Below are 24,355 nucleotides of genomic sequence, written 5' to 3'. Positions count from 1 at the left end.
TAATGCACTCAATGACTTGGTCTCCACATCATTTTGCAACAATGAATTTGACAGATTAAACACCTTCTAGCTGAAGAAATTCTGCCTCACATTAGTTATAGAGTGAAAGAATCATAGAGATGTTCAGCATAGGAACAGACCCTATAGTCCAACCCATACATGCCAAGCAGATATCCTAAATTAATCTAGTCTCATTTGCTAGCATTTGACCGATATCCCGCTCAACTCTTTCTCTTCATATTCCTACCCAGGTGCCTTTTAACTGTTACAATTTTTCAACATCCACCACTTCCTCTGGCAGTTTATTTCACATTTTTAAAAAAATGCTGCCCCTTAGGTCCCATTTCAATCTTTCCCATCTCACCTTAAAACTATGCCCTCTACGTTTGGACTCCCCAGCCTTCAAAAAAGCACGTCAGGCAGCATCCGAGGAGCAGGAAAATCGACGTTTCAGGCAAAAGCTCTTCATCAGAAATAGAGTGTTGATGAATAAACAGACCTTGGAATGCAGATTCACAGGTCCTTGAAAGTGGAGTCGCAGGTAGATAAGACACTGAAGAAGGCATTTGGTATGCTTTCCTTTATTGGTTAGAGCATTGAGTAAAGGAGTTGGATGTATTATTGCAGCTGTATAGAACATTGCTTTGGCCACTTTTGGAATATTGTGTGCATTTCTGGTTTCTCTCCTATCAGAAGGATGTTTTGAAACTTGAAAGGGTTCAGAGTATATTTACAAGGATGATGCCAGGGTTGGAGGGTTTGAGCTATAGGGAGAGGCTGAATAGGCTGGGGCTATTTTCTCTCGAACATCAGAGGCTGAGGGGTGATCTTATAGAAGTTGATAAAATCATGAGTGGCATAGATAAAGTAAATAAACAATCTTTTCCATGGGGTGGGTGAGTCTAGAACTGGAGGACATAGGTTTAGGGTGAGATGGGAAAGATCAGAAAGGGACCTAAGGAACAATTTTTTCAAGCAAAGGGTGGTGCAGATATGGGATGAGCTGCCAGAGGAAGTGGTGGAGGCTGGTACAATTATAACATTTAAAAGACTAGATTAGATTAGGTTAGGATACCTGGTAGGCATGGATGGGTAAGCCAGAAGGGTCTGTTTCTGTGCTGAACATCTCTATGACTCTATTGAAGTTTCCACTATCTCTTCAACTATCTCTTTCAGAACTGTTGTGCGTAGCCGATTTGGTCCATGTGATTTATTCACTTTCAGACCTTACACTTTTTCTCTCACTTTTTTCTGGCTATGTAGCGTACCATCTACATCATTAATCAATAGAGTGATCAAAAGAAGAGAAATATAAATCAATCCTACAAGGAGATAAAATTACTGAAGAATTAACAAGTAAGTAAGTGTAAATATTTCAGTGTGATAGACAATAGTCCAGATAGTGGGCCAAGTTCACAGGTGCATTGAGGTGAGGAGTTTACATGATCAGAAACTGACAATAACAGAGATTCCTACTGACAGGGCACAGGTGAAATAAAAAGCAGCTGCAGAGTGTCACAGCATCCCCCTGGCTCATTCTGAGCTCTTGGTGTTTTTGAAACAAAGCTGCTGATGAGCTGCCAGAGGAAGTGGTGGAGGCTGGTACAATAGCAACATTTAAAAGGCATTTGGATGGGTATATATATATCAATTGGAAGGGTTTGGAGGGATATGGGTCTAGTACTGGCAGGTGGGACTGGACTGGGTTGGGATATCTGGTCGGCATGGACGGGTTGGACCAAAGGTCTGTTTCCATGCTGTACATCTCTATGACTCTGAGTGACCATGTGACTGGATGGAATCAGACTCAACAGGACAGACAGACAGACAGACAGGGACCTTTACAGGATTTGGGACAGGGAGAAGGGAAATGAGGGAAGTGTATGAAGAGAGGAAACTTGTCTATTCCCTCCCACCCCCTCGCGGTCCCCTGTCTCACAGCCAATTTGCCAACCAGGCTTTCAATCTCATGTGCTCATCAGTATTGCAGCTTCACATCCAACATACTTTCCAGGTTAACCACTCCATTTGGCAGAGGTCTACAATCTCATTACCCTCTGGAAAGAAATTCTTCCAAGTTTTGAAGGAAGGATCCATTGTAAGGCCTTTTACAATCAGCTGATTTCCTTTCATTTTGAGCGAGTGTTGGTGGGAATGATCTATTGAACACAGAGGCCTGTCTTATGGAGGTGTATGGTAGCTCACAGCATTGATATGAAATCCACTGGCTCATCTCTCCAGACTTCCTCTGGAAAGGAACATTCCATAATCAGGTGGGAAACTGCCTTGGCTCCAGTGGGGGGTGTTAGTTGTGGTTCAGTGGGAGCGCTCTTCCCTCTGAGTCAGGTCAGGGGCATCGAGGCCTGGACAATAATCCAGACGGAGCCTGCGTGCGGGACTGAGAGGGGACAAGGCAGCTTCTCTGCTCACTGGGCCCCAGGTACCTGACATATTCCCTCCATCACAGAGTACATTTAGAGAAATGTACTCTAAATAAATACATTTAGATAAATAAATAAATAAAATGCTAAATAAATGCAATATACTGAAAAATCAAATGCCTGGAATGACCGTCTTACACTGGATTTCACCAGAGGATTGTCACTGGCCATGAGTTCAGTCTGTACTATAGTGTGAGGCAGAGTGATTCCCACTCCTCACCTCTACCTACTTCCCTCTCTGTCTGTAATCCTATCCCGTCCCTTGTGTCAGCATCACAGATACCTTCACCCTCCCAGCCCGGAGTCAATTCTCCTTCCACATTTAACTCTGTTTCTCTTTAAAAACTACAACATTGTTGTGGTTCTGTTTGCCGAGCTGGGAGTTTTTGTTGCAAACGTTTCGTCCCCTTTCTAGGTGACATCTTCAGTGCTTGGGAGCCTCCTGTGAAGCGCTTCTGTGCTGATTCCTCCGGCATTTATACTGGTTTGAATCTGCCACTTCCGGTTGTCAGTTGCTGTCCGCTGCAGTGGTCGGTATATAGGGTCTAGGTCGATGTGTCTGTTGATAGAATTCATGGATGAGTGCCATGCTTCTAGGAATTCCTTGGCTGTTCTCTGTTTGGCCTGCCCTATAATAGTGGTGTTGTCCCAATCGAATTCATGTTGTTTGTCATCTGAGTGTATGGCTACTAGGGATAGCTGGTCGAGTCGTTTTGTGGCTAGTTGGTGTTCATGGATGCGGGTTGTTAGCTGTCTTCCTGTTTGTCCTATGTAGTGTTTTGTGCAGTCCTTGCATGGGATTTTGTACACTACGTTGGTTTGCTCCTGCTGGGTATCGGGTCCTTTGTCCTGGTGAGTTGTTGTCTGAGAGTGGCTGTTGGTTTGTGTGCTGTTATGAGTCCTAGTGGTCGCACTAGTCTGGCTGTCAGTTCAGAAATGCTCCTGATGTATGGGAGTGTGGCCAGTCCTTTGGGTTGTCGCATGTCCTCATTTCGTTGTCTTTCCCTGAGGCATCTGTTGATGAAATTGCGCGGGTATCCGTTTTTGTTGAATACCTTGTATAGGTGTTCTTCTTCCTCTCTTTTTGTGGTTCAGGTGACTGGCCACACTCCCATACATCAGGAGCATGTCTGAACTGACAGCCAGACTGCTGTGACCATTAGGACTCATAACAGCACACAAACCAACAGCCACTCTCAGACAACAACTCACCAGGATAAAGGACCTGATACCCAGCAGGAGCAAACCAACGTAGTGTACAAAATCCCATGCAAGGACTGCACAAAACACTACATAGGACAAACAGGAAGACAGCTAACAACCCGCATCCATGAACACCAACTAGCCACGAAACGACTCGACCAGCTATCCCTAGGAGCCATACACTCAGATGACAAACAACATGAATTCGATTGGGACAACACCACTATTATAGGGCAGACCAAACAGAGAACAGCCAGGGAATTCCTAGAAGCATGGCACTCATCCATGAATTCTATCAACAGACACATCGACCTAGACCCTATATACCGGCCATTGCAGCCGACAGCAACTGACAACCGGAAGCGGCAGATTCAAACCAGTATAAATGCCGGAGGAATCAGCACAGAAGCGCTTCACAGGAGGCTCCCAAGCACTGAAGATGTCACCGAGAAAGGGGCCGAAACGTTTGCAACAAAAACTCCCAGCTCGGCGAACAGAACCACAACAACGAGCACCCGAGCAACAAATCTTCTCACAAACTTTAAACTACAACATTTTTCCTCTCCTTATAAATATGTCAACAGAATAAAGCTTGTTTATGATAAGGTACAGGTATGGATTAATGACTGGTGAACATAGGGACACAGAGAGGAGGAGTGACTGGGACATTCCTGCGGTGACAGGCTGTGACTGGCATGAACTGCAAGGATTAGTATTTGGGCCCCAGCTGTCCACAAAATATATCAGTGAATAGAAGCTGGGGGCCAAATGTAATCTTTACAGATTTGTGGGGAGGACAATGCTCAGGTGTGTCGTGAGGAAGATGTAAACCAGCTCCAGGAGGAATTGTCAGGCTTCATGAATGGGCAAGAACATCCTGGATGGATCATAATGTGGAGAAACGTGAAACTATGTGGAGAAAAGATTTGCAGGGTATTTTCTGAAGGATGAGGTTGAAGAGTGCAGGTGGACAGTGGGACCTCGGTGCCCTTGTCACTAAATCACTGAAAGGTAATCAGCAGGTGCAGCAAGGTGTGAGGAAGGCTAAAGTAATGAGAGTGAGCCTTCATTGCTCGGGGATCTGAGTACAGGAGCAGGGAAGACTTGCTTCAGTTGAATAGGAGCTCATTTAGCCTGCATCTGCAGGACTGTGTGTATATTTGCTCTCCATATCGGAGGAACAATAGCATTGCCGTCCAGGGACAGCAGACTTATTCCCGGGATGGCGGGACTGTGTGCAGTGACGAGAAACTGGACAAACGGAGCCTGTATTGCTCACAGTTTTGAAAAATTAGGCGATCAAGCTAAAATTTACAAAATGCTTAAAGAGGTGGACAGTGCTGCTTCAGGTCAGATATTCCCCCCGGGCTGGAAATTCCTGAACCAGGGCCCAATTTAAACATAAGGCGGCTCTCACTACCGTCTGACATGAGGAGAATTTTGAATTCCCTTGGATGGTGGTGAATCTTTGTAATTCTCTACAGTAGAAGGATGGAGGTCACAGATTTCTGATTACCAACGGCATTCAGGGTGAGTGGAATCGGGCGGGTAAAGGGCACTGGAGTAATCGATCAGACAGAATCATGTTGAATGGTGGGGGTTGAATAGCCGGGACCCGTTCCGATTTCCTGTAATCAGTCTCTGAGTATTGCAGTGAAATTCCTCGGGGAAACGCTGAACTGAACGTGTTCACCAGCGCCGGAACATTGAAACTGAAAGCGGTTTGAAACAGGAAGTACTGAGGGTGAACATGGCTTCCAGACAGCAGGGAGAGAGTTGGACCGAGGAGACAGTTTGTCCCATTTGTCTGGATTTCTTCACTGAGCCGGTTATACTGGAGTGTGGACACAACTTCTGCCGCTCCTGTATCACCCAGAGTTGGGAAAAGAAGGAGATGAACTCCTGCCCGGAATGTAGAGAGGTGTTTCCGGAAAGAAACCTCAGGGTAAATCGGGCCTTAGCGAATCTGGCCGAGAAAGCTCGAAAATTAAAGCTGGATCCGACAGAGAAGGAAAGTAAACCTCACTGTGAGGTACATCAGGAAGATCTGAAGCTGTTTTGTGAAATTGACAATAAATTGATCTGTCTGATTTGTAGAGATTCGCGGGAACACAGAGAGCACCGCTTCCTGCCGATCAATGAGGCTGTTGAAATCTACAAGGTAAACATTGTATTTTGTCATCGAGATTTCTATCAATCAGTTCCCATCACTGAGATGACTGGAGCAGGGGACAGAGACAGTAACTCAATCACAATTGCTTTCCTGAAAGGTTATTGATCTCGGAAATAGTTTTGAAAGGTTTTGTCACATTTTCAGGGGCGAACCCGGTACCAGTTTAATTTGGGTGGCACAGTGGCTCAGCGGTCAGCCCTGCTGCCTGACAGCACCAGGGACTCGGTTCGATTCCCGGCTGGGGTAGCTGTCTGGAGGGGTTTCCTCCCACAATCCAAAACCTGTGCAGGTCTGGTGAACTGCCCGTGCTAAATTGCCCACAGCTTTAGGTGCGTTCGTCAGGGGTAAATGTGGGGAGATGGGTCTGTGTGGGTTGCTCTTCGGAGGGTTGGTGTGGACTTGTTGGGCTGAAGGGCCTGTTTCCACACTAGCGGGAATCTAACCTCATCGGTATTCTCCAATTCCAGGATCAACTGAAATCTTCCTTAGATTCTCTCACAGAGAAGAAATCGGCGGTTCTACAAACCGAACTGACCCAGAAACGGAAGATTTCCGAAGTGAGGGTGAGCTCTCCCTGTGCTGATTCTCTGGGATCTCGGTTAGTTTAGTTCCCTTTATCGCGGGACATTAATGAGGTTTCACATTTCATTTGGTAGGAACAGGCGAGCAGTCTGCAGACCCACATCACATCCGAGTTCACTAAAATGCACCAGATTCTCACTGAGAAAGAGCAGCGTTTACTCAGAGATCTCAGGGAAGAAGAGGAGAGGATTGTAGAACCAATGGAGAAAAACCTTCGAGAGATTCAGGAGAATTTAAATTCTATTGAGGAGGAACTCTCAAAGTTGCAGAAACAAATGGAACAAAAAGACGAGCTGATATTTCTGACGGTGAGGTTGCAGGTTATTGCTGATAGATTCCGGACATGATGACAACTGTAAAAATAATATGGAATTTAATGTAAAAAATACTGAACTGATCTTGTGACTGTCCGGAAGCTTCTGCTGTTGTCTCTGTAGAAGGGTCACTGCTCCCGAAACGCTCACTCTGATTTCTCTCCACTGATCCGTCCAAACCTGCTGAGACTTTCCAGTAATTTCTGTTCTTTTTGTAAGCGCTGCCATAGTGTCTGCAGATTGTTGGGAATACTGCCATTCTCCCGCGAATGCGTTGTGATGTTTTTAGTTGTTTAGTTATTATCTCCGTGTTCCCCAAGTTTAATAATCTCCTGGAACTCCCATTGTAATCCAGTTCCATGTGGAGAGTGTGTGGTTGTGTCTGGGACAGTCGGAGTGTGAGAGTCACTTTGTGAGCGGGACTGATGGTCAGTTCCAGTTTATTTTATCCTCTCCTCAATCTTCCTTCCAAAATGTATCGTGTTGTGTCGGTTCTTTTCAGCAGCCTGTCTGTCTCCTCCTGAAATCTGTTACTGCCATCCTCACTGTGATTCATTTCTTTCAGGAGGAAGCTTGTCGGAAGAGAAGGTAGGACATGCTCTTTACTGAAACTCTGCCCAGTTTGCTCAGTAACTCAGGGATGGGTTATTATGGGGTTATTTCCTGGTTATTGTCGTCGGTTTAAAGTGTCATTCATCGGATGACAGTTACTCAGGTTATAATTCACACCTGAGTGTTTTTGTAATAAGAAGCAAGTTACAGACTTGAAACATGCTTGTATAAAACACTTCTACGATGTTGTTAACAATGACAAGATGCCTGTAAATAATCCAACCTGGTTCTCAGGCTGGAAGGGATCACTGCCCTGATTTGGGCTCTTTGTGTGACTGTGACCTTCCCCCTGACCCTGGGAGAGACAAAGGGCCCATGTTGCCAGGGAATGGCCATCCCTGTCCCTGCATGGCTCCTGACCAACCGGAGACAGTCAGAGTTTAAAGGGGGAATCATTTTTGTTTCTCATATTACAACACTAACTCGCAACGTAGCCTTTATAAAGTGTACAATATATGCAAAATTGATAAAACAACTTTATTTAGTATAACGTCATGTTCTGCGGCATTTCAGATAATCATTGGAAATTATAGTAATGAGTCACTGAGATATTAACACAGATGATTGATGCAGGATTTAGTGCATATTAAAGGAGGAGAGAGGAATAGAGAGATGGAAAGGTTCAGGGAGGGAATTCCAGAGCTGAAGGTCTGGGCAGCTGAAAGTCAGAGCTAAAATCAGAGATGGTCAGAGACTGGAAGTAGAGGAGCAGGATTCTCAGGGGGTTGTGGGAAACATGTATAACACAGTTGGTCATGAGGTTTTTAGATGTTTCAGTTTTTTTGTTGCTGTTCTAAAAGCTCTGTTCATAATACAGCAAGGGGATGGAGGGAATGTTGATAATCTCCATGGTGTGTGATGTCTCTGTCACTGATCTGTGATAAGGACATGTGCCTTTCTCTGGACCTGGGGGTTTCCAATCCTTGCTCTTGTCTAGGTGGCGACATGGTAGCTCAGTGGCTAGCACAGTTGCCTCACAGCATTAGGTTCCTAGGTTCGATTCTAGCCTCAGGTGGCTGTCTGTGTGAAGTTTGCATATTCTCTGCGTGGATGTGCTCTGGTTACCTCCCACAGTCCAAAGGTGTGCAGTCAGGTGAATTGGCCACGTGAAATTGCCCATAGTGTTAGGTGCATTAGTCAGAGGGAAATGGGTCTGGGTGAGTTACTCTTCAGAGGGTCGGTGTGGACTGGTTGGGCCGAAGGGCCTGTTTCCACACTGTAGGGAATCTAATCTTATAATCTATTTTTGGATCAGTTTTAAAATAAGATGAACATTTCATTTTCTAGCTCATTGACTCATACATGAACAATGTCGAAAACTTGAATATTTAAATCATTTCATAAATATTCTAACAAAGCATAATTTATAATGTCATCTGTTTAATACTTACAGGATTACTGAGGAGCAGAACCCACTTACAGCTGCTGGTGCCTCTCTATCTCTCAGACAGTTCACTTGCCCTTTACTATGCACAGTCAGGACAGAAACAATACACATCATTTATCCAGGTAAACATGTGTATTCATTTTCCTGATGATAAGTGCAGTTGTGCAGGGGCTCTATGGCCCCTGTTTATATTTTCACATCGCTAGTTGTTAATTCTGGGAGACTATCCCTGGAAACATTGTAGTTTCTATAGGTTCATTTGGACAAGTGTCTGAAGCCATCAGCTCTGTGTGTCAGAACAGTGAAGGGTTCTGTCTAACCAGGGGAATAGATCATGAGAACAGGATTTCTAAAGGAGACTGAGGTGGGTCCATCTGAATTGACATTGGAGGAACAGTTTTTATCATAATAAAGAGGAAGACATGTGGAAACATAAAAGAACCAGTGTTAACAGGCACCTACCTGATGGGGATTGTGGAGACACAAAAACAGAAGTTGCTTGAAAAGCTCAGCGGGTCTGGCAGCATCTGTGGAGAGAAATCAGAGTTAACATTTTGGATTGATCGACCTTTCCTCAGAACTGATGCTAGCTTGGAAAAGTTGGTTTATATGCAGAGGATAGGGTGGAGGGGAGGGAGTAAGGAGTAAACAATAGATGGGGATAGAACCCAAAAAGAGAGAAGAGCAGTTAGACAGACAAAGGAGTGGATAATGATCTGGGTAGCAAGGTGCATAGCTATTAACGGAGACTATTAGTGGCCAACATTAGGTCGTCTGTAATGTCAGACTATGTGAAAGTAAGGCCTGGTGTGTTAGGTGGAGGCGCTAGGACATGGGAGAACTCATACCCAAAAATTATTGAACTCAATACTAATTTCAGATATCTGCAGGGTCCACAAGCAGAAAATGAGCACTTCAGCAAGCCTGAGACAGAGATGTTGGCCAGGGAACAGGGTTGTGTGTTAAAGTGGCAGGTAACTGGAAGCTCAGGGTTTTTTTGCGGGCAGAAAGTAGATGTTTATCAAAGTGGTCACCCAGTCTCTGCTTTGTTTCCCCAAGGTGGAGGAGACCACATTGTGATCAGTGAATGCAGTAGACTAGATTGTGGGAAGTGCAGGTGAAGTATTTCTTCACCTGGAAGGTATGTTTGGGGTTTTGGATACTGAGATGGGAGGAAGTAAATTGGCAGGTATTATTCCTTCAGTAGTTTGAGGGGAAGATGCCATCGAGCTTTGAGTGGGTGTTGGGAGTGAAGGACCAGTGCACCAGGGTGTCCCAGAGGGAATGGTCCCTGCAGAAGGTGGATAAGGGAGGGGAGCGGACTATGTGTCTGGTAGTGTCATCTTGCTGGATGTGGTAGAAATTGTAGCTAACGATCCTCGAGATGTGGATGCTGTTGCGATGTGAGGTAAGAACAAAGGAAAGCCTGTGGCTGTTGTGGGAGGGAAGAGCAGATGAGGGTGGAAGTGTGGGAGATGGGTTGGGACCAGTTAGAGGCCCTGTCAAAATCAGTGCCAGGGAATCCTTGACTGAGCAAGAAAGTGGACATCTCAGAGGCTCCCTTGTCAATGTTGGCATCATCCGACCAAATGTGATGGAGATGGAAGAACTGGGAGAATGGAATGGAGTCTTTACAGGAAGCAGGGTGTGAGGATGTATAGTCCAGGTAGCTATGGGAGTCAGTGGGTTTGTAATGGATATTGGTGGCCAGTCTATTCCCAGAAATGGAAACAAGGATGTTGAGGAAGGGAACGGTAAGAGTGGGGTGGAAGTTGGAATTGATAACCTTTTCTAATTCCAGACAAGAGAAGGAGGCAACACTAATGTTATCATCTATATACCAGAGAAAGAGTTGTGGCTGTGGGCTGGCATAGACTGGATCAAGAATGTTCCACATACCCCACAAAGAGACATGAATTACTAGGGCCCATGTAGGTACCCATGGCCACCCCTCTGACCTGAAGAAAATGAAGGGAGTTAAAAGAGAAGTTGTTCAGTGTGAGGATGAGCTTGGCCAAGTGAAGGACGATGGTGGGTGGTGGAGATAGATCAGACCTTTGTTCCAGGAAGAAGTGGAGAGTCCTGAGACCATACTGGTGGGGGTTGGAGATGTAGAGCGATTTGCACATCCATGGTCAAGAGGAAGTGATCAGCAGGCTTCATAACAAAGTCAGGGTTGGATCTGAGAGCACTGACTCCAAGCTGACAGTCCACCAACCCCACACAGCTCACTTCTATTTCCTTCCCAAAATTCACAAACAAACTCAATGCTTCTGCCTGTTCCTGCCACGCAGAACTCATCAGTTCTGACCTTGACTCAGTCTTTTCTACGTGGTCCAGTCAGTCTCCACATATTTGTGATTCCTTGGACGCTTAATGCCAACTTCAGAATTTCCAGTTTGCACTCTCCAGCTATCCCCTCATCGCCATCTCCATCTCACCTCCAGCCCCCACCAGGATGGTCTCAGGGCTCTCCATTTTTCCCTGAAGGCCAGAACCATCCCCATTCCCCCTCCGCTCGGCCGAGCTCATCCTCACTCTGAACAAATTCACTTTTAACTCCCCTCATTTTCCTTAGGTCAGGGGGTGACCATGGGTACCTGCATGGGCACTGGTTGTGCCTGTTTCTTTGTGGGGTATGTGGAACATTCCTGCTCTATTCCTATTCTGGCCCTCACCCAGATCTCTTCCTCTGATATATCGCTGACATCATCAGTGCTGCTTCCCTTTCTCGTCAGGAATTCAAAATGTTTTTTGATTTCACTCCCAGTGTGCTCTCACCTTCACCTGGTCCATCTCTGACTCCTCCATTCCTCAAATCTCTGTTTCCATTTCTGAGGATACACTGACCACCAATACCCATTATCATCCCACTGACTCCCACAGTTACCTGGACTATACGTCCTTGCACCATGCTTCCTATAAAGACTCCACCCCATTCTCCCAGTCCCTATGTCTCCATCGTATTTGTTCCAATGGTGCCAATAAGGGAGCCTTCAAAATGTACACCTTCTTCTTCACCCAAGGATTTCTCAGCACTTTTGTTGTTAGAGCTCTCAACTGGGTCCAAGCCATCTCCTGTATTACAACCCTCACCCCCTCTCTTTCCTCCTGCAACAGTGATAGTGTTACCCTTGTCCTTACCTACCATCCCATCAGCATCCATAGCCAGAAGATCATCAGCCACCACTTCCATCATCTCTAGTGAGATGCCACCACCAGACAACATACAGCTGCCCTCCATTGTCAGCCTACCAAAGGGTCAGTGCCTTTGGGACATCTTGGTTTCTCCCGACATGCCTCCAACAGCCTCATGGCAGATTCCCCTGCAATGCAGGAGGTGTAACATCTGTCCATTTACCTCCTCCCTCCTCAGTCAGCAAGGGCTCTAATGTACCTTCCAGCTGAAGCAGCAGTTTACTTGCACTCCACACAATCTTGTCTGCTGCATTCCCTGCTCACAATGTGGTCTTCACATTGGGGAAACAAAGAAAAGACTGTGTGATCACTTTACAGAACACTTGTATTGTGTTTTTTCTGCAAAAAAAAAACCCACCCTGACCTTCCAGTTGCCTGCCAGTTTAACCCACCACCCGTTCACTGGCCAACATCTCTGTCTCAGCCCTGCTACAATATTCCAACAAAACTCAGTGCAGGTGGGAAGAACAACACCCCATTTTCCGCATGGGGACACTACAGCCTTCCGGATTCAATATGATTTCAACAACTTTAAGGCCTGAGCTCTCCCATGTACGTACACCAACCCACACAGAAAGACTTTGTTATCACAGACTTGAAGAAAGTAAGCACTGCAGATGCTGGAAGTCAGAGTGGATAGAATGTAGAGCTGGAAAAGCACAGCAGGTCTGATGGTGTTGGAGGAGCAGGAAAGTCGACATTTTGGGTCAGGATCATTCATCAGGACTCACCAGTCTGACCACTTGTTATTACAGAGTCTGCTATTACACACCACCCATTGTGATCTATTTACAGGGTCCATTAACAGCTATTCACCCTCCAAACCATATCATTATCCAGTCCTTTGTCTGACTAACTGCTCTTCTCTCTCTTTGGGCTCTGTCCCCAACTTATATTCACTTCTTCTCCACTCCCCGCTACCCTATCTTCTGTATATAAACCAACATTTTTCTACTGACATCAGTTCTGAGGAAGGGTCACTCGATCCTGTACATTAACTCTGATTTCTCTCCATGGATGCTGCCAGACTTGCTGAGCCTGATAAATACCTATCGGTTTAACATAGTCACATGTTAAACAAGATAGAAATGCTTGTAAACTTCCATAAGAGAGCATGAAAAGGCAATTTGCAGATAGTGAGGCTGATAGAATTATAGAATCCCTCCAATGTTGAAGCAAGCCATTCAGCCCATCGAATCCACAATGATCTTCTGAACAGCTTCCCACCCAGACTCAACCCCCACTATATCTCTGTAAGTCCACATTTCCCCAGGCTCATCCACGTAGCCTGCACATCCCTGGACACCTGTAGACAAAAACTGCATATCTTTGGATTGTGGGAGAAAAGTCATGCAGACATGGGAGAACAGTCAAACATCACACGAATAGTCCCCTGAGGCTGGAACTGAACTTAGCTCCTGGGTGCTGTAAGGCAGCCATGGGGTCGATATTGTGAGTAATCTCATTGAACCTACTTGCTGCTCCATGAATTCGAACAAAGGGCCAATGCAGTCTGAGGGTTCTGATTCTGAGGCATTGTTGTTCTGATCAGTGAGTTTGCAGATTACACGAAGATTGATGGAGTAGCAGAAAGCACACGGGGCTGTCAAAGTATACAGGAGAATACAGATAGACTGGAGAGTTGGGCAGAGAAGTGGCAGGTGGAGTTCAATCCAGGCAGATGAGAGCTGATGCATTTTGGAAGGTCGAATTCTAGAGCAAACTATTGTAAACGGAAGAACCTTGGGAAAAGTTGATGAGCAGAGAGATCTGGGAGTTCAGGTCCATTGTACCCTGAAGGTGGCTGCACAGGTAGATAGAGTGGTCAAGAAGGTATATGGTATGCTTGCTTCATCGGATGGGGTATTGAGTATAAGAACTGGCAAGTCATGTTAAAATTGTACAAGACTTTGGTTTGGCTGCATTTAGAATACTGTATACAGTTCTGATTGTCACATTACCAAAAGGATGTGGACGGTTTGGAGAGGGTGCAGAGAGGGTTTATGAGCATGTTGCCTGGTATGGAAGCTGCTAGCTATGAATAGAGGTTGAGTAGGTTCGGATTGTTTTCATCAGAAAAAGGGAGAATGAGGAGGGACCTGATTGAGGTCTACAAAATCATGAAGGGCATAGACAGGGTAGAGATAAGCTTTTTCCCAGGATGAGGGATTCAATAACGAGAGGTCACGCGTTCAAGGTGAGAGATGAAAATTTGAAGAGGGATATACGTGACAAGTACTTTACACAGAGGGTGGTAGGTGTCTGGAACGCATTGCCAGCAGAGGTAGTAGAGACAGGCATGGTAGATTCATTTAAGGTGAGACTGGACAAATGCTTGAATACGTGGGAAGCAGAGGGACACAGATGCTTAGGAATTGGCCAGTGGATGTGAATCGGCTCAGGCTTGGAGGGCCGAAGGGTCTGTTTTGGATTGTAAATTTTCTTTGTTTTTTTTTTCTTTGCTCAGTGCAATGTTTTTGATCAGTTTTCCAAGTGTTTGGAGTGTGAGAAGATGATGGGTGGTTCTGTAAGATGTACACGTGACTGTAAAATTGCTATCACTTCTAGGTCAGGAAAGGGTGTGTATTGGGATGTTAGGAATACGGGGGAAATGGAAATCAATGAAGCAATGAATCGCCAGATGAATAATTAACTCAACCCTTGGTAATGAAAAAACATTACAGAGATAAGTACGGTAAATCAAATGGTGTTCAAATATCATCCCCCTGCCCACAGTACAACCCAAACAGCTTCCGAACCATTGAAGTATTTTTGTGGAATATTGCCTGTTGTAATGTAGGAAATGAGAAAATCAATCTGGGAACTGTGTGGTCACAGGAACAGTGTTGGGATGATAAGAAAGTCACCAGTTTTGATTATATTGCTTGTGGTGGAAACGTCCAGTGACGCCAAGGGAATTTATACTTTGTATTATTTCTAATAATGATGCAAGAGATTAAAAAGTAGGCCTTTGAGGGTAGTACTATCTGGATTACTCCTGGTACCATGTGGTAGTGACAGTAGGAATAGGAGGATAGGGCAGATTCATATGTGGACAAGGAGCTGGTGTAAGGAGCAAGGATTTCCATTTTTGAACCTTTGGAATCTTTTCTGGGGTAGAAGTGAGCAGTATAAGAAGGATGGATTGCACCTGTATTAAAAGGGGACCAACATCCTGGTGAGGAGATTTGCTAGTGCGACTTGGGAGGGTTTAAACTCATAGCGGGCGAGGGTGTGTTGATGGGACACAAAGAGATAGTGAGAACAGAAATAAGACTGAAGCTGGTGTAGTAGATAAAGGGAGCAATTAAATATTCAAGGTAGGCAGGAGAATGGCAGAGAATGAGGTAAGACTGAGAAATTAAATTGCATTAATTTTAATGCAAGAGGCCTGACAGCTAAGGCAGATGCACCTGGGACATGGTCGGGAACATTCGACTGGGATATCATAGTTTTTAGCGATGAAACATGGTGGAGTGAAGGATAGGACTGGCAGCTTAATTTACTGGGGTACAGATGTTACAGTAAAGATGGAAAGGGAAGCAATACGGAGGGGAGTGGCACGTTTAGTTAAGGACAACATTAGGCCTGTACTTAGGGAGGATAGTCTTGCAGCAGCAGTGGGAGCGGTGAGACCAAGGACAGCGGTGAGACCAAGGACAAGGTGGCTGCTGGGAAGGTAAATTAATCCTTCTATGGGAAAAGGTACAACAGAAACGTGGAGGCTGTGTAAGAAGCACTTGTTGTGAGTGTTGGATAATTTTGTCCCACTGAGACTGCAAGGAATGGTAAGGTGGAGGAGCGTTGGATGATAAGAGCAGTGGGGCTCCTCATCAAAAGGAAGAAGGAAGCTTACTTAAGGTTGAGGAAGCAAAGATTTGTCACAACTTTAGAGGATTACAGGGTAGCGAGGAAAGAACTCAAAAGTGGACTGCGGAGGGCTAGGAGGGCACGGAAAAGCCTTGGTTGGAAGGATTAGGGAAAACCCAAAGGCGTTCTGCACTTAGTGAAGAATAAGAGAACGATCAGAGAGAGGGGAGTGCCGATCAAGGCGGGAGCTTGTGACTGGACTCTGAAGAGGCAGGGGAGACCCTAAATGAGTATTTTGCTTCAGTATTCACTAGACAGAGGGACCTTGTTGATAGTGAGAACACCATGGACCAGGTTAATAGGCTTGAACAGATGGATATTAAGGAAGTGGATATGGTGAAAATTCTGGGAAGCATCAAGATAGATAAGTCCCTGGGTCAGACCAGATTTATCCAAGTTTACTACAGGATGCGAGGAATGAGATTGCTGCACCTCTGGCGATGATCTTTGCATCCTCACTCTGAATGAGAGTAGTACCGGCTGATTGGAGGGAGGCAGGTGAATGTTGTTCATCTGTTCAAGAAAGGGAATAGGGAAACCTCTGGGAGTTACAGACCAGTCAGTCTTACATCTTTGTTAAGCAAGGTACTGGAAAGCATTCTGACAATTAGGACTATTTGGAAAAACATAGTTTGATTAAAGGTAGTCAGCATGCTTTCTCAGTGGCTGGTAATGCCCCAAAAACCTTATTGAGTTCTTTGAGGATGGGACGAGACAAGGTGATGAAGGTCAAACAGTGAATGTGATGTATATGGATTTTAGTAAGGCATTTGAGAAGGTGTCCCACTGTAGGGTCATTCAGTAAGTTAGAAGGAATGGAATACAGGCAAATCTGGCTGTCTGGATACAGAATTGGCTGGTCAAAAGAAGACAGCGAGGGTAGAAGATCGAAAGTATTCCACCTGGAGGTCGGTGACCAGTGGAGTCACACAGGGATTTTTTCATGGCTCTCTGCTGTTTGTAGTTTTTATAAATGACTAGGATGAAGAAGTGCAAGTGTAAGTTAGTAAGTTTGCTGATGATATAAAGGTCAGTGGTATTGTAGGTAGTGTCAAGGGCTGTTGCAGGCAACAACAAGACATGGACAGAATGCAGAGCTGGGTTGAGAAGTGGCATATGGAGTTCAACCTGGATAAATGTGAAGTGGTTCATTTTGGAAGGTTGAATTTGAATGTGAAATACAGGGTTAAAGGTGGGATTCTTGGCAGTGTGGAGGAACAGGAACATGTACATAGACCCCTCAAAGTTGCCACCCAAGTTGATCGGGTTGTTAAGAAAGCACATGATATTTTGGCTTTCATTAACAGGGGGATTGTATTTAAGAGCTGCGAGGTTTGCTGCAGCTCTGTAAAACCCTGGTTAGATCACACTTGGAATAATGTGTCCAGTTCTGGTCGCCTCATTGCAGGACTGATATGGATGCTTGAGATAGGGTGCAGAGGAGATTTACCAGGATGCTGCCTGAATTGGATGGTTTGTTTATGAAGAGAGATTAAGTGAGCTCGAGCTTTTCACACTGAAGAAGGAAGAGAGGTGACTTCATAGAGGTGTACAATGTAACGAGAGGCACAGATAGAGTAGACAGCCAGAGACTTTTCCCCAGGCAGAAATGGCTGCCACAATTTTACGGTGATTGGAGGAAGGTGTAGGGGAGATGTCAAAGGTAGGTTATTTACGCAGAGAGTAGTGGGTCTGTGGAATGCACTGGCAGTGGTGGTAGTAGAGGCAGAGATATTAGGGACATTGAAGCGACTGCTGGACAAGCACCTGGACAGCAGTAAATTGAGGGGTGTGTCAGTTAGGTTGATCTTAGATTAAGATAAATGCTCAGCACAACATTGTGGGCTGAAATGCCTGTACTGTTCTATGTTCTATGATATTCCTGGGAGACAGTCCAGGAAAATTATGTGGGTGTAATAAGAAATAAGAAAAGGATGACTATCCCATTGCAGTTGTAGTATAGGCCTTCAAATAGTCAGTGGGAAATTGAGAAGCAACATGTCGGGAGATCTCAGATATCTATCAGATTAATAGGTTTGTAATGGTCTGGGATTTTAACATTCAACAGTAATTTACTGTGGAGAAGGACACAGAACTTGGAGAAAGAAATATTAATGTCTTGCAGAGTCCATATGACAGGAGAGGAGGTGCTGCAGGTCTTAAAATGCATTTAGGTAGATAAAGTCCCCAGAACATGATCAAGTTCATCCCAGAAATTTGTGGGAAGCTAAGGAAGAAATTGCTGGGCCCGTTGCTGAGATATTTGTATCATCAATAGCCAAGGGTGAGATGAGGCAAAACCGGATGATTCTTAATGTTGTGCCATTATTTAAGAAAGACTGTAATGAAAAACCAGGTGACTGTGGAATCTGACGTCACTGGTGGGTAAGTTGTTACAGGGGATTCTATGGGACAAGATTTACATGCATTCGGAAAGTCAAGGACAGATTAGGGATAGCCCTCATGGCTTTGTGCATGGGAAACCTTGATTCACTGACATGATTGAGATATTTGAAGAGGTGACAAACTGGAAGAACAGCATCTCTTTTTCCACTCTGTCGAGGCCACATGGGGAGAACTTCATTAACATTGGAAATTACATTGTTGGGAATGTGCTGTAGATCCACCACAGTCAGAGACAGATTAAATACTGATATGTAGCAAATCTCAGAAAAGTGCAAATAATAAAATTGCTTATTAGTTACATCAGGGGAATTCAGATTCCCCAGGATGAACTGGGACAGGCAGATTCTGAAGGGCTTAGACAGGACAGAATTCTTAAAATGTCTCCCTGTGATCTTTTTGAGGCAATGTGTAGAAAATCCAACAGGAGACAGGGCAGGACTGGAACAGCTGAGATTCACCAAGATGTTGCCTGGCCTGGAGTGTTTCACCTCTGAAGACAGACTTGATCGGCTGAAGATGTTTTCATTGAAGCAGAGAAGGCTGAGGGGGGAGCCTGATGTAGATGTAGAAAGTTATGGGGTTTGCAGATTTGGTAGACAGGAGGGTACTTTTCCCTTCAATGGAATGGGCAATATCAGGTGCGTAGATTAAGAGAAGGAACAGGGGTTTTCGAGGGGAATTAGGATAACATTTTTCCCCCAGATGCTGGTTGGCATCAGCAACTCACTGCCTGAAAGGAGACAGAAATCTTTGCAGCATTTGGAAGTTTTTCAGATGGAGTCACAGAGTCACACAGGATGGAAACAAATTCTTCCATCCAATGAGTCTACACTGATCCCAAACTGACCTCGTTCCATTTGCCAGCATTTAGTCTATATCCCTCTCAACCCTTGCTTTTCATGTGCCTATCCAGATGTTTTAACGTATAATTAAACCCACCTCCACCACATCCTCTGGCATTTCATTCCATATACCCACCACTGTCTGCATGAAACATTTTCCCCTTGGGTTCTTTTTAAATCATTTCAATCTCACCGTAAACCTATGCCCTCTAGCTGTGGAGTTACCTACCCTGGAGAAAATATGTTGGCTGTTCACCCTATCCACGCCTCTTGTCATTTTATGAACCTCTATCAGGTCACCGCTCAGCCTCAGACATTCCAGGGAAAAAAAGCCCCAGCTTATTCAGTCACTCCATATAACTCAAACCCTTCAGTCCCAGCACACCCCTGCAAATACCCTTTCTGACATTCTCAAGCCTCACAACATACTTACCCCATAGAAGGGTGACCAGAACCACACTCCAATGTGCCGCACAGCCATAACATGGCAAGTGGGACTCGATTGGGTTGGGTTATCTGGTCGGCATGGATGAGTTGGACTGAAGGGTCTGCTTCCGTGCTGTATATCTCTATGACTCTATGACACCCCAACTCCAACACCGAACGCTCCAACCAGTGAAGGCAAGCATGTCATACTCTCTCTTCACCACCCTGTCCACCTGCAACTCCATCCCAAGGAACTATGTACCTGCACCACCAGGCTTCCCTAAGGCTCCACCATCAACTGTATTATTATGGCCTGGTCTGCCCGATAAAAATGCAACACCTCACATTTATCTAAATTAAACTCCATCTGCCACTCCTCGACCCATTGGCCCATCTGATCAAGGTCCTGTTGCCATCTGAGATAATCTTCTTTACTGTTCACCAGACGATATTTTTGTGTCACCTGCCAACTTACCAACCCTGCCACCTATGTTTGCACCCAAATACATTACCAGAAGCAGTGGGACCCAGCACCAATCCTTGTGACACACCGCTGGTCAGGCCTACAGTCAGGAAAGCAACCCTCTGGTATCACCCTCTGTCTCCTACCTTCAAGCCAATTTTTTTTACTGAATTGGCAACTCTCCCTGGATCCCATGTGATCTGACCTCTCCAATCAGTCTACAATGTGGACCTTGTTGAAAACTTTTCTGAAATCAATATCAAGAACATCCAGCACTCTGTCTTCATCAATCTTTTTCGTTACCTCTTCAAAAAACTCAATCAAGACACAATTCCCCACTTACAAAGCCGTGTTGACTATTCCTAATAAGTCCTTGCCTTTCCAATTGCATATTAACCCTGTCCCACCCTCTCCAATAACTTACTTACCACTGATGTAAAGCTCATTCATCTATCGTTCCTGTGGTTTTCCTCACAGCTTTTTTTAAATAATGGCACCAAATTAGCCAATTTCAGTTTTGGCACCTCACCAGGAGCTGTTGATAATACAAATATGTCAGTAAGGGGTCCAGCAGTCTCTTCCCAAGCTTCCCTAGTTTCTGGGAAACACCTGTTCGGGTCCTGCGGATTTAACTAGCTTTGTACAATTGAAGGCCTTCACAGCACATCCTCTTCTGTACGATGAACTTTTTTCAAGACATCACTGTTTATTTCCCCAAGTTCCCTCGTTGCTGGGCAATGGGGTAGATGTTGAGAGGCTCTTGATGACAACGGGCCGAAGGGGCTCATTTGATACTGTATTACCAATGTTGGTTGGTTAGCTCAGTAGGCTGGACAGTTGGTGTGTGATATAGAGTGACAGTGCAGGTTCAATTCCTATCACTGTGAAGATCCTACCTTCTCATTCATGCCCCTTCAATGAGGGATACTGCCACTGACAATAAACTCAACACTAGCTTTCTCACTCTCTCTTGGATCAGAGAACAGACTCTGGGACGATGACAGCTTCACTTTTTTTTGACTCTATGACTAAAGAAGTCGACTCTCTCATTCTCCCCATAACCTTGAGATAAAAGTTTTACAGGACTGTTCAACTCCTCGCAACATAAAGGTTAACCTCCCATTAACCCTCTTAATTAATCACTGTTCCTGCAGACTAACATTTTCTGACTCAAGCAAGAGAACACCCAGATCACTCCGTAAATTGCAATTCTGCAGGTTTTCTTTGTTTAAGTGATGCTCGTTCATAAAATTCTTGCTTGTGAAGACTCCCGTCCCCCTCACATCACACTATCCCCCATTCTCTCACTCCACAAACTCCTATCTCCTCACTCTTGCCTCCCCCCACACCAGACCCATTCACTCCCCTTTCCCTGTCCCTCCCCTCCTTCAAGCTCCCCTTTTCCAGATTCACCTTACCTCCCCTCCACTCCCACCCATTCTATCGGTCAACCCCTCACTACCTGCTTCCTCTCTCCCTCTCTCTCTCTCTCTCTGACGGTGTTATTTGATTTCTCCCTCAGCTCCTGCCTCTCTGACTCTGGATCCGAACACAGCGCATCCCCAGCTCATCCTGTCTGAGGACCGGACCAGTGTGAGACTCGGTGACACAGAGCAGCCGCTCCCTGACTCCCCGGAGAGATTTGATTTCTGGTTCTGTGTCCTAGGATCAGAGGTATTCACATCAGGGAGACATTACTGGGAGGTGGACGTGGGGGAGAAGACCCGGTGGATTCTGGGAGTGGTCCGAGAGTCTGTGAAGAGGAAAGGGAGGATCACCCCGAGCCCGGAGACTGGATTCTGGATTGTGAGGCTGTTTCCTGGGTGTGGTTATTTTGCCTCCACCTCCCCCTCTCTGACTCCCCTCTCCCCAAGTGAGAATCCCCAGAAGATTGGAGTTTTCCTGGACTATGAGGGTGGACAGGTGTCATTTTACAATGCGGACACCATGTCCCATCTCCACACTTTCACCCACACTTTCACTGAGAGGATCTTTCCCATCTTCAGTCCGGGAGGGAATGACGACGGGAAAAACTCCACCCCGCTGACAATCTGCAGGATGCAAGGGCACTGACAGATCCATCCATTAAATTTCACCCCGTCCCCCTGCCTCCTGCCAGCTGTAAACTGATGGGGTTCAGTCTCAGTCTGGGGGAGAGAAGAAACAAATAGAAGCTCAATTGTAGAGAGGGACTGACTGGGTAGAATGAGCTGTGAGCTGCAGGAACCCGGGAACCTTCCTGCCTGTAATGTTGCTCCACAGGTGGGAGGTGGCGCTACATGACGGTGTTGGAGATGAATCAGTCAGTGGGTCTCAGACTGGGCTCAGTGGGGTCTTTCCAGGGGGGACACCAAATCATTTCACTGCAGGGTCAGTGGAGTCTTTCCAGGGGGACTGGGCTCAGTAAAAATAAAAATGTCAGACTGATCTTCATTCGACTTTAGCCATGTGTCAGTAATGTATATCACACACATGATTTAATAACATGGAGAAACTGGTCTTGTTTTGCTCAGGTTTGTAACTATTGCCCAGAATATTACTTACTGCTCTTTCATAAAATTGGAAAATTTGAAAACCTCAGACTTGAAAGTGATGGGTGAATTGATCATTTATGTCATGATCAGATAATATTTAACCGTGTTTGAAACCGTTCAGCTGGTACAAACTGCAATGTAGGTGGAGTCACAGTTATCACTTATCCCTGTGTTATTGCTCTCTCATCATTATCTCCTGTGAAATAATCCTTAAGTCACTCCAATAAAAATATCTGTTTGATAAAAATCCTTACGCTAGCACTCTGTGCACGGAACCAATTCAGATTTTGTCAATGTTTATGTTTATGTAGTTATAATTTATATTGGAATGCCGTCTCAAATTTGAAAATAGTTTCTTCAATCAAATCAATATCTGTGATTCTCTCGAGTGGAAGCAAGGTTTCTAAAGAAAATTACTTCATCAATAAATCCAACAGAGTAAAGCTGTTGTCATTTTATTTGTAAATTTCTGCAGAATATGTATCCTTATACCTCACATTCCAACTTCATCTGCATTGTTTTAAAATTCACTGTTTTGAGTCAATGGAGTGTTAGTTACCTGGAAATGATCCCATGTTTATTCTTGACCTTCAGTCATTGCTCCCTTATTTAGGGTCTTAGCTTCAGAGATTGAAAGAGCCCTGCAGCACAGAGACAGGCCCTTCAACCCAAACGGGTCCATGCCAACCAAACGGTAAATCCACACTCACCTCATTTCCCTGCACTTACCCCATATCCTTCTAAACTTTTCTATCCATGTATTTCTCCAAATTTCTTTGAAATATTGTTAGTGTGCCCGTCTGAACCAATTCAGCTGCCTGCTTATTCTGGATGCAATCCACCCTCTGTGTAAAAATGTTGCCCTTTTATTCTTTCCCCTCTAACTGGAAACTGATGTCTTCTCTTCTTTGAGTCTGCAACCCTGGGTAAAAGACTGAGTGCATTCACCCTATCCATGCCTCTCATGATCTTATTCACTTCTGTAAGATTCCCCCCTTAGTCTCCTCCACTCTAAAGAAAAAAGTTCTCGCTTGTCCAACCTTTCCCTATAAATCAGTCACTTAAGTACAGGTAACATCCTTCTGCACTCTTTACTGTTTAATAACATCCTTCCTACAGCAAGGTGATCAAAACTGAACCCAATACTCCAAGTGCAGCCTTACCAATGTCCTACACAACTGCAACATAACTTCCCAACCTCTGTACTCAGTGCTCTGACTGATGAAGGCCAATGTGCCAAAAGCCTTCATCATTGTCCTGTCTCCATGTGACTCCCCTTTCAGAGAACCGTGTACATGAACTCCAAGTCCCTTAAGGCCCTAACATTCATTATGAAATGCCCATCTTAATTTGACTTTCCAAGTTGCAGGACCTCAGACATATCTCCATTAAACTCCATTTTCCACTTCTTGGCCCACTTCCCCAGCTGATCAAAGTCCTACTGCAATTTCTGAGAACTTTCCTCACTGTCTTCAATACCACCTATATTGGTGTTATCTGGAAATTATCATGTGGTGGGCAGTGGGAACGTCCACTTATTTCAGATCATGAAGCTGTAAAGGTGCCTGGATAGAGTATTCAGCTGGTCCAAGTCCAGTCCCTTTTCCTCTCCTGCCCTGCAATATTGTTTTTACAGTCAAACTTGCATTCAATTTTGTAATATTGTAAGTGATTCAGTTTCTTAAAATAAAGCATAAGCGTAAAGCTGCAGCAACAGGTCAGTGACATTAACCTCAATGGTGGGAAATTGGAAGTATAATGTTCAACAGTTAAGCAATTCTGGATAATTGAGGAAAGCCAATGTGGGGTTATTCAAAACATGTTTAACTGAATTGATTGAGCTTTCGAATGAAGACACAATTAGGAATCAGAGGGAATTTGATCCTGAACTGGAAAAGACTTTT

General features: G+C 45.0%; 1 protein-coding gene across 1 annotated transcript; it reads left to right on the top strand.

The window, feature by feature from the left end:
* The first annotated feature begins 5,039 nt into the window (after positions 1-5,039).
* Positions 5,040-22,844, top strand: LOC132832953 (zinc-binding protein A33-like). Its single transcript, XM_060851201.1, has 6 exons — positions 5,040-5,805; positions 6,285-6,380; positions 6,474-6,707; positions 7,279-7,301; positions 8,719-8,834; positions 21,440-22,844. Exons 1-6 carry the CDS (start codon positions 5,395-5,397, stop codon positions 21,988-21,990), a joined length of 1,431 nt encoding a protein of 476 aa, XP_060707184.1. The 5' UTR covers positions 5,040-5,394; the 3' UTR covers positions 21,991-22,844.
* Positions 22,845-24,355: the final 1,511 nt, after the last annotated feature.

Source organism: Hemiscyllium ocellatum, chromosome 35 (assembly GCF_020745735.1).
Source record: "Hemiscyllium ocellatum isolate sHemOce1 chromosome 35, sHemOce1.pat.X.cur, whole genome shotgun sequence".
Classification (NCBI taxonomy): domain Eukaryota; kingdom Metazoa; phylum Chordata; class Chondrichthyes; order Orectolobiformes; family Hemiscylliidae; genus Hemiscyllium; species Hemiscyllium ocellatum.
The sequence above is the reverse complement of the archived record's forward strand: the minus strand, read 5'-3'. Positions and strand labels throughout refer to the sequence as shown.

Bases quoted from the DNA above. Each gene is read 5' to 3' on its own strand.
- LOC132832953 (XM_060851201.1), top strand. From the start codon at position 5,395: ATGGCTTCCAGACAGCAGGGAGAGAGTTGGACCGAGGAGACAGTTTGT. The intron at 6,708-7,278 runs GTGAGGTTGCAG...CATTTCTTTCAG, and splicing joins ACGAGCTGATATTTCTGACG to GAGGAAGCTTGTCGGAAGAG. The intron at 7,302-8,718 runs GTAGGACATGCT...TAATACTTACAG, and splicing joins GAAGCTTGTCGGAAGAGAAG to GATTACTGAGGAGCAGAACC.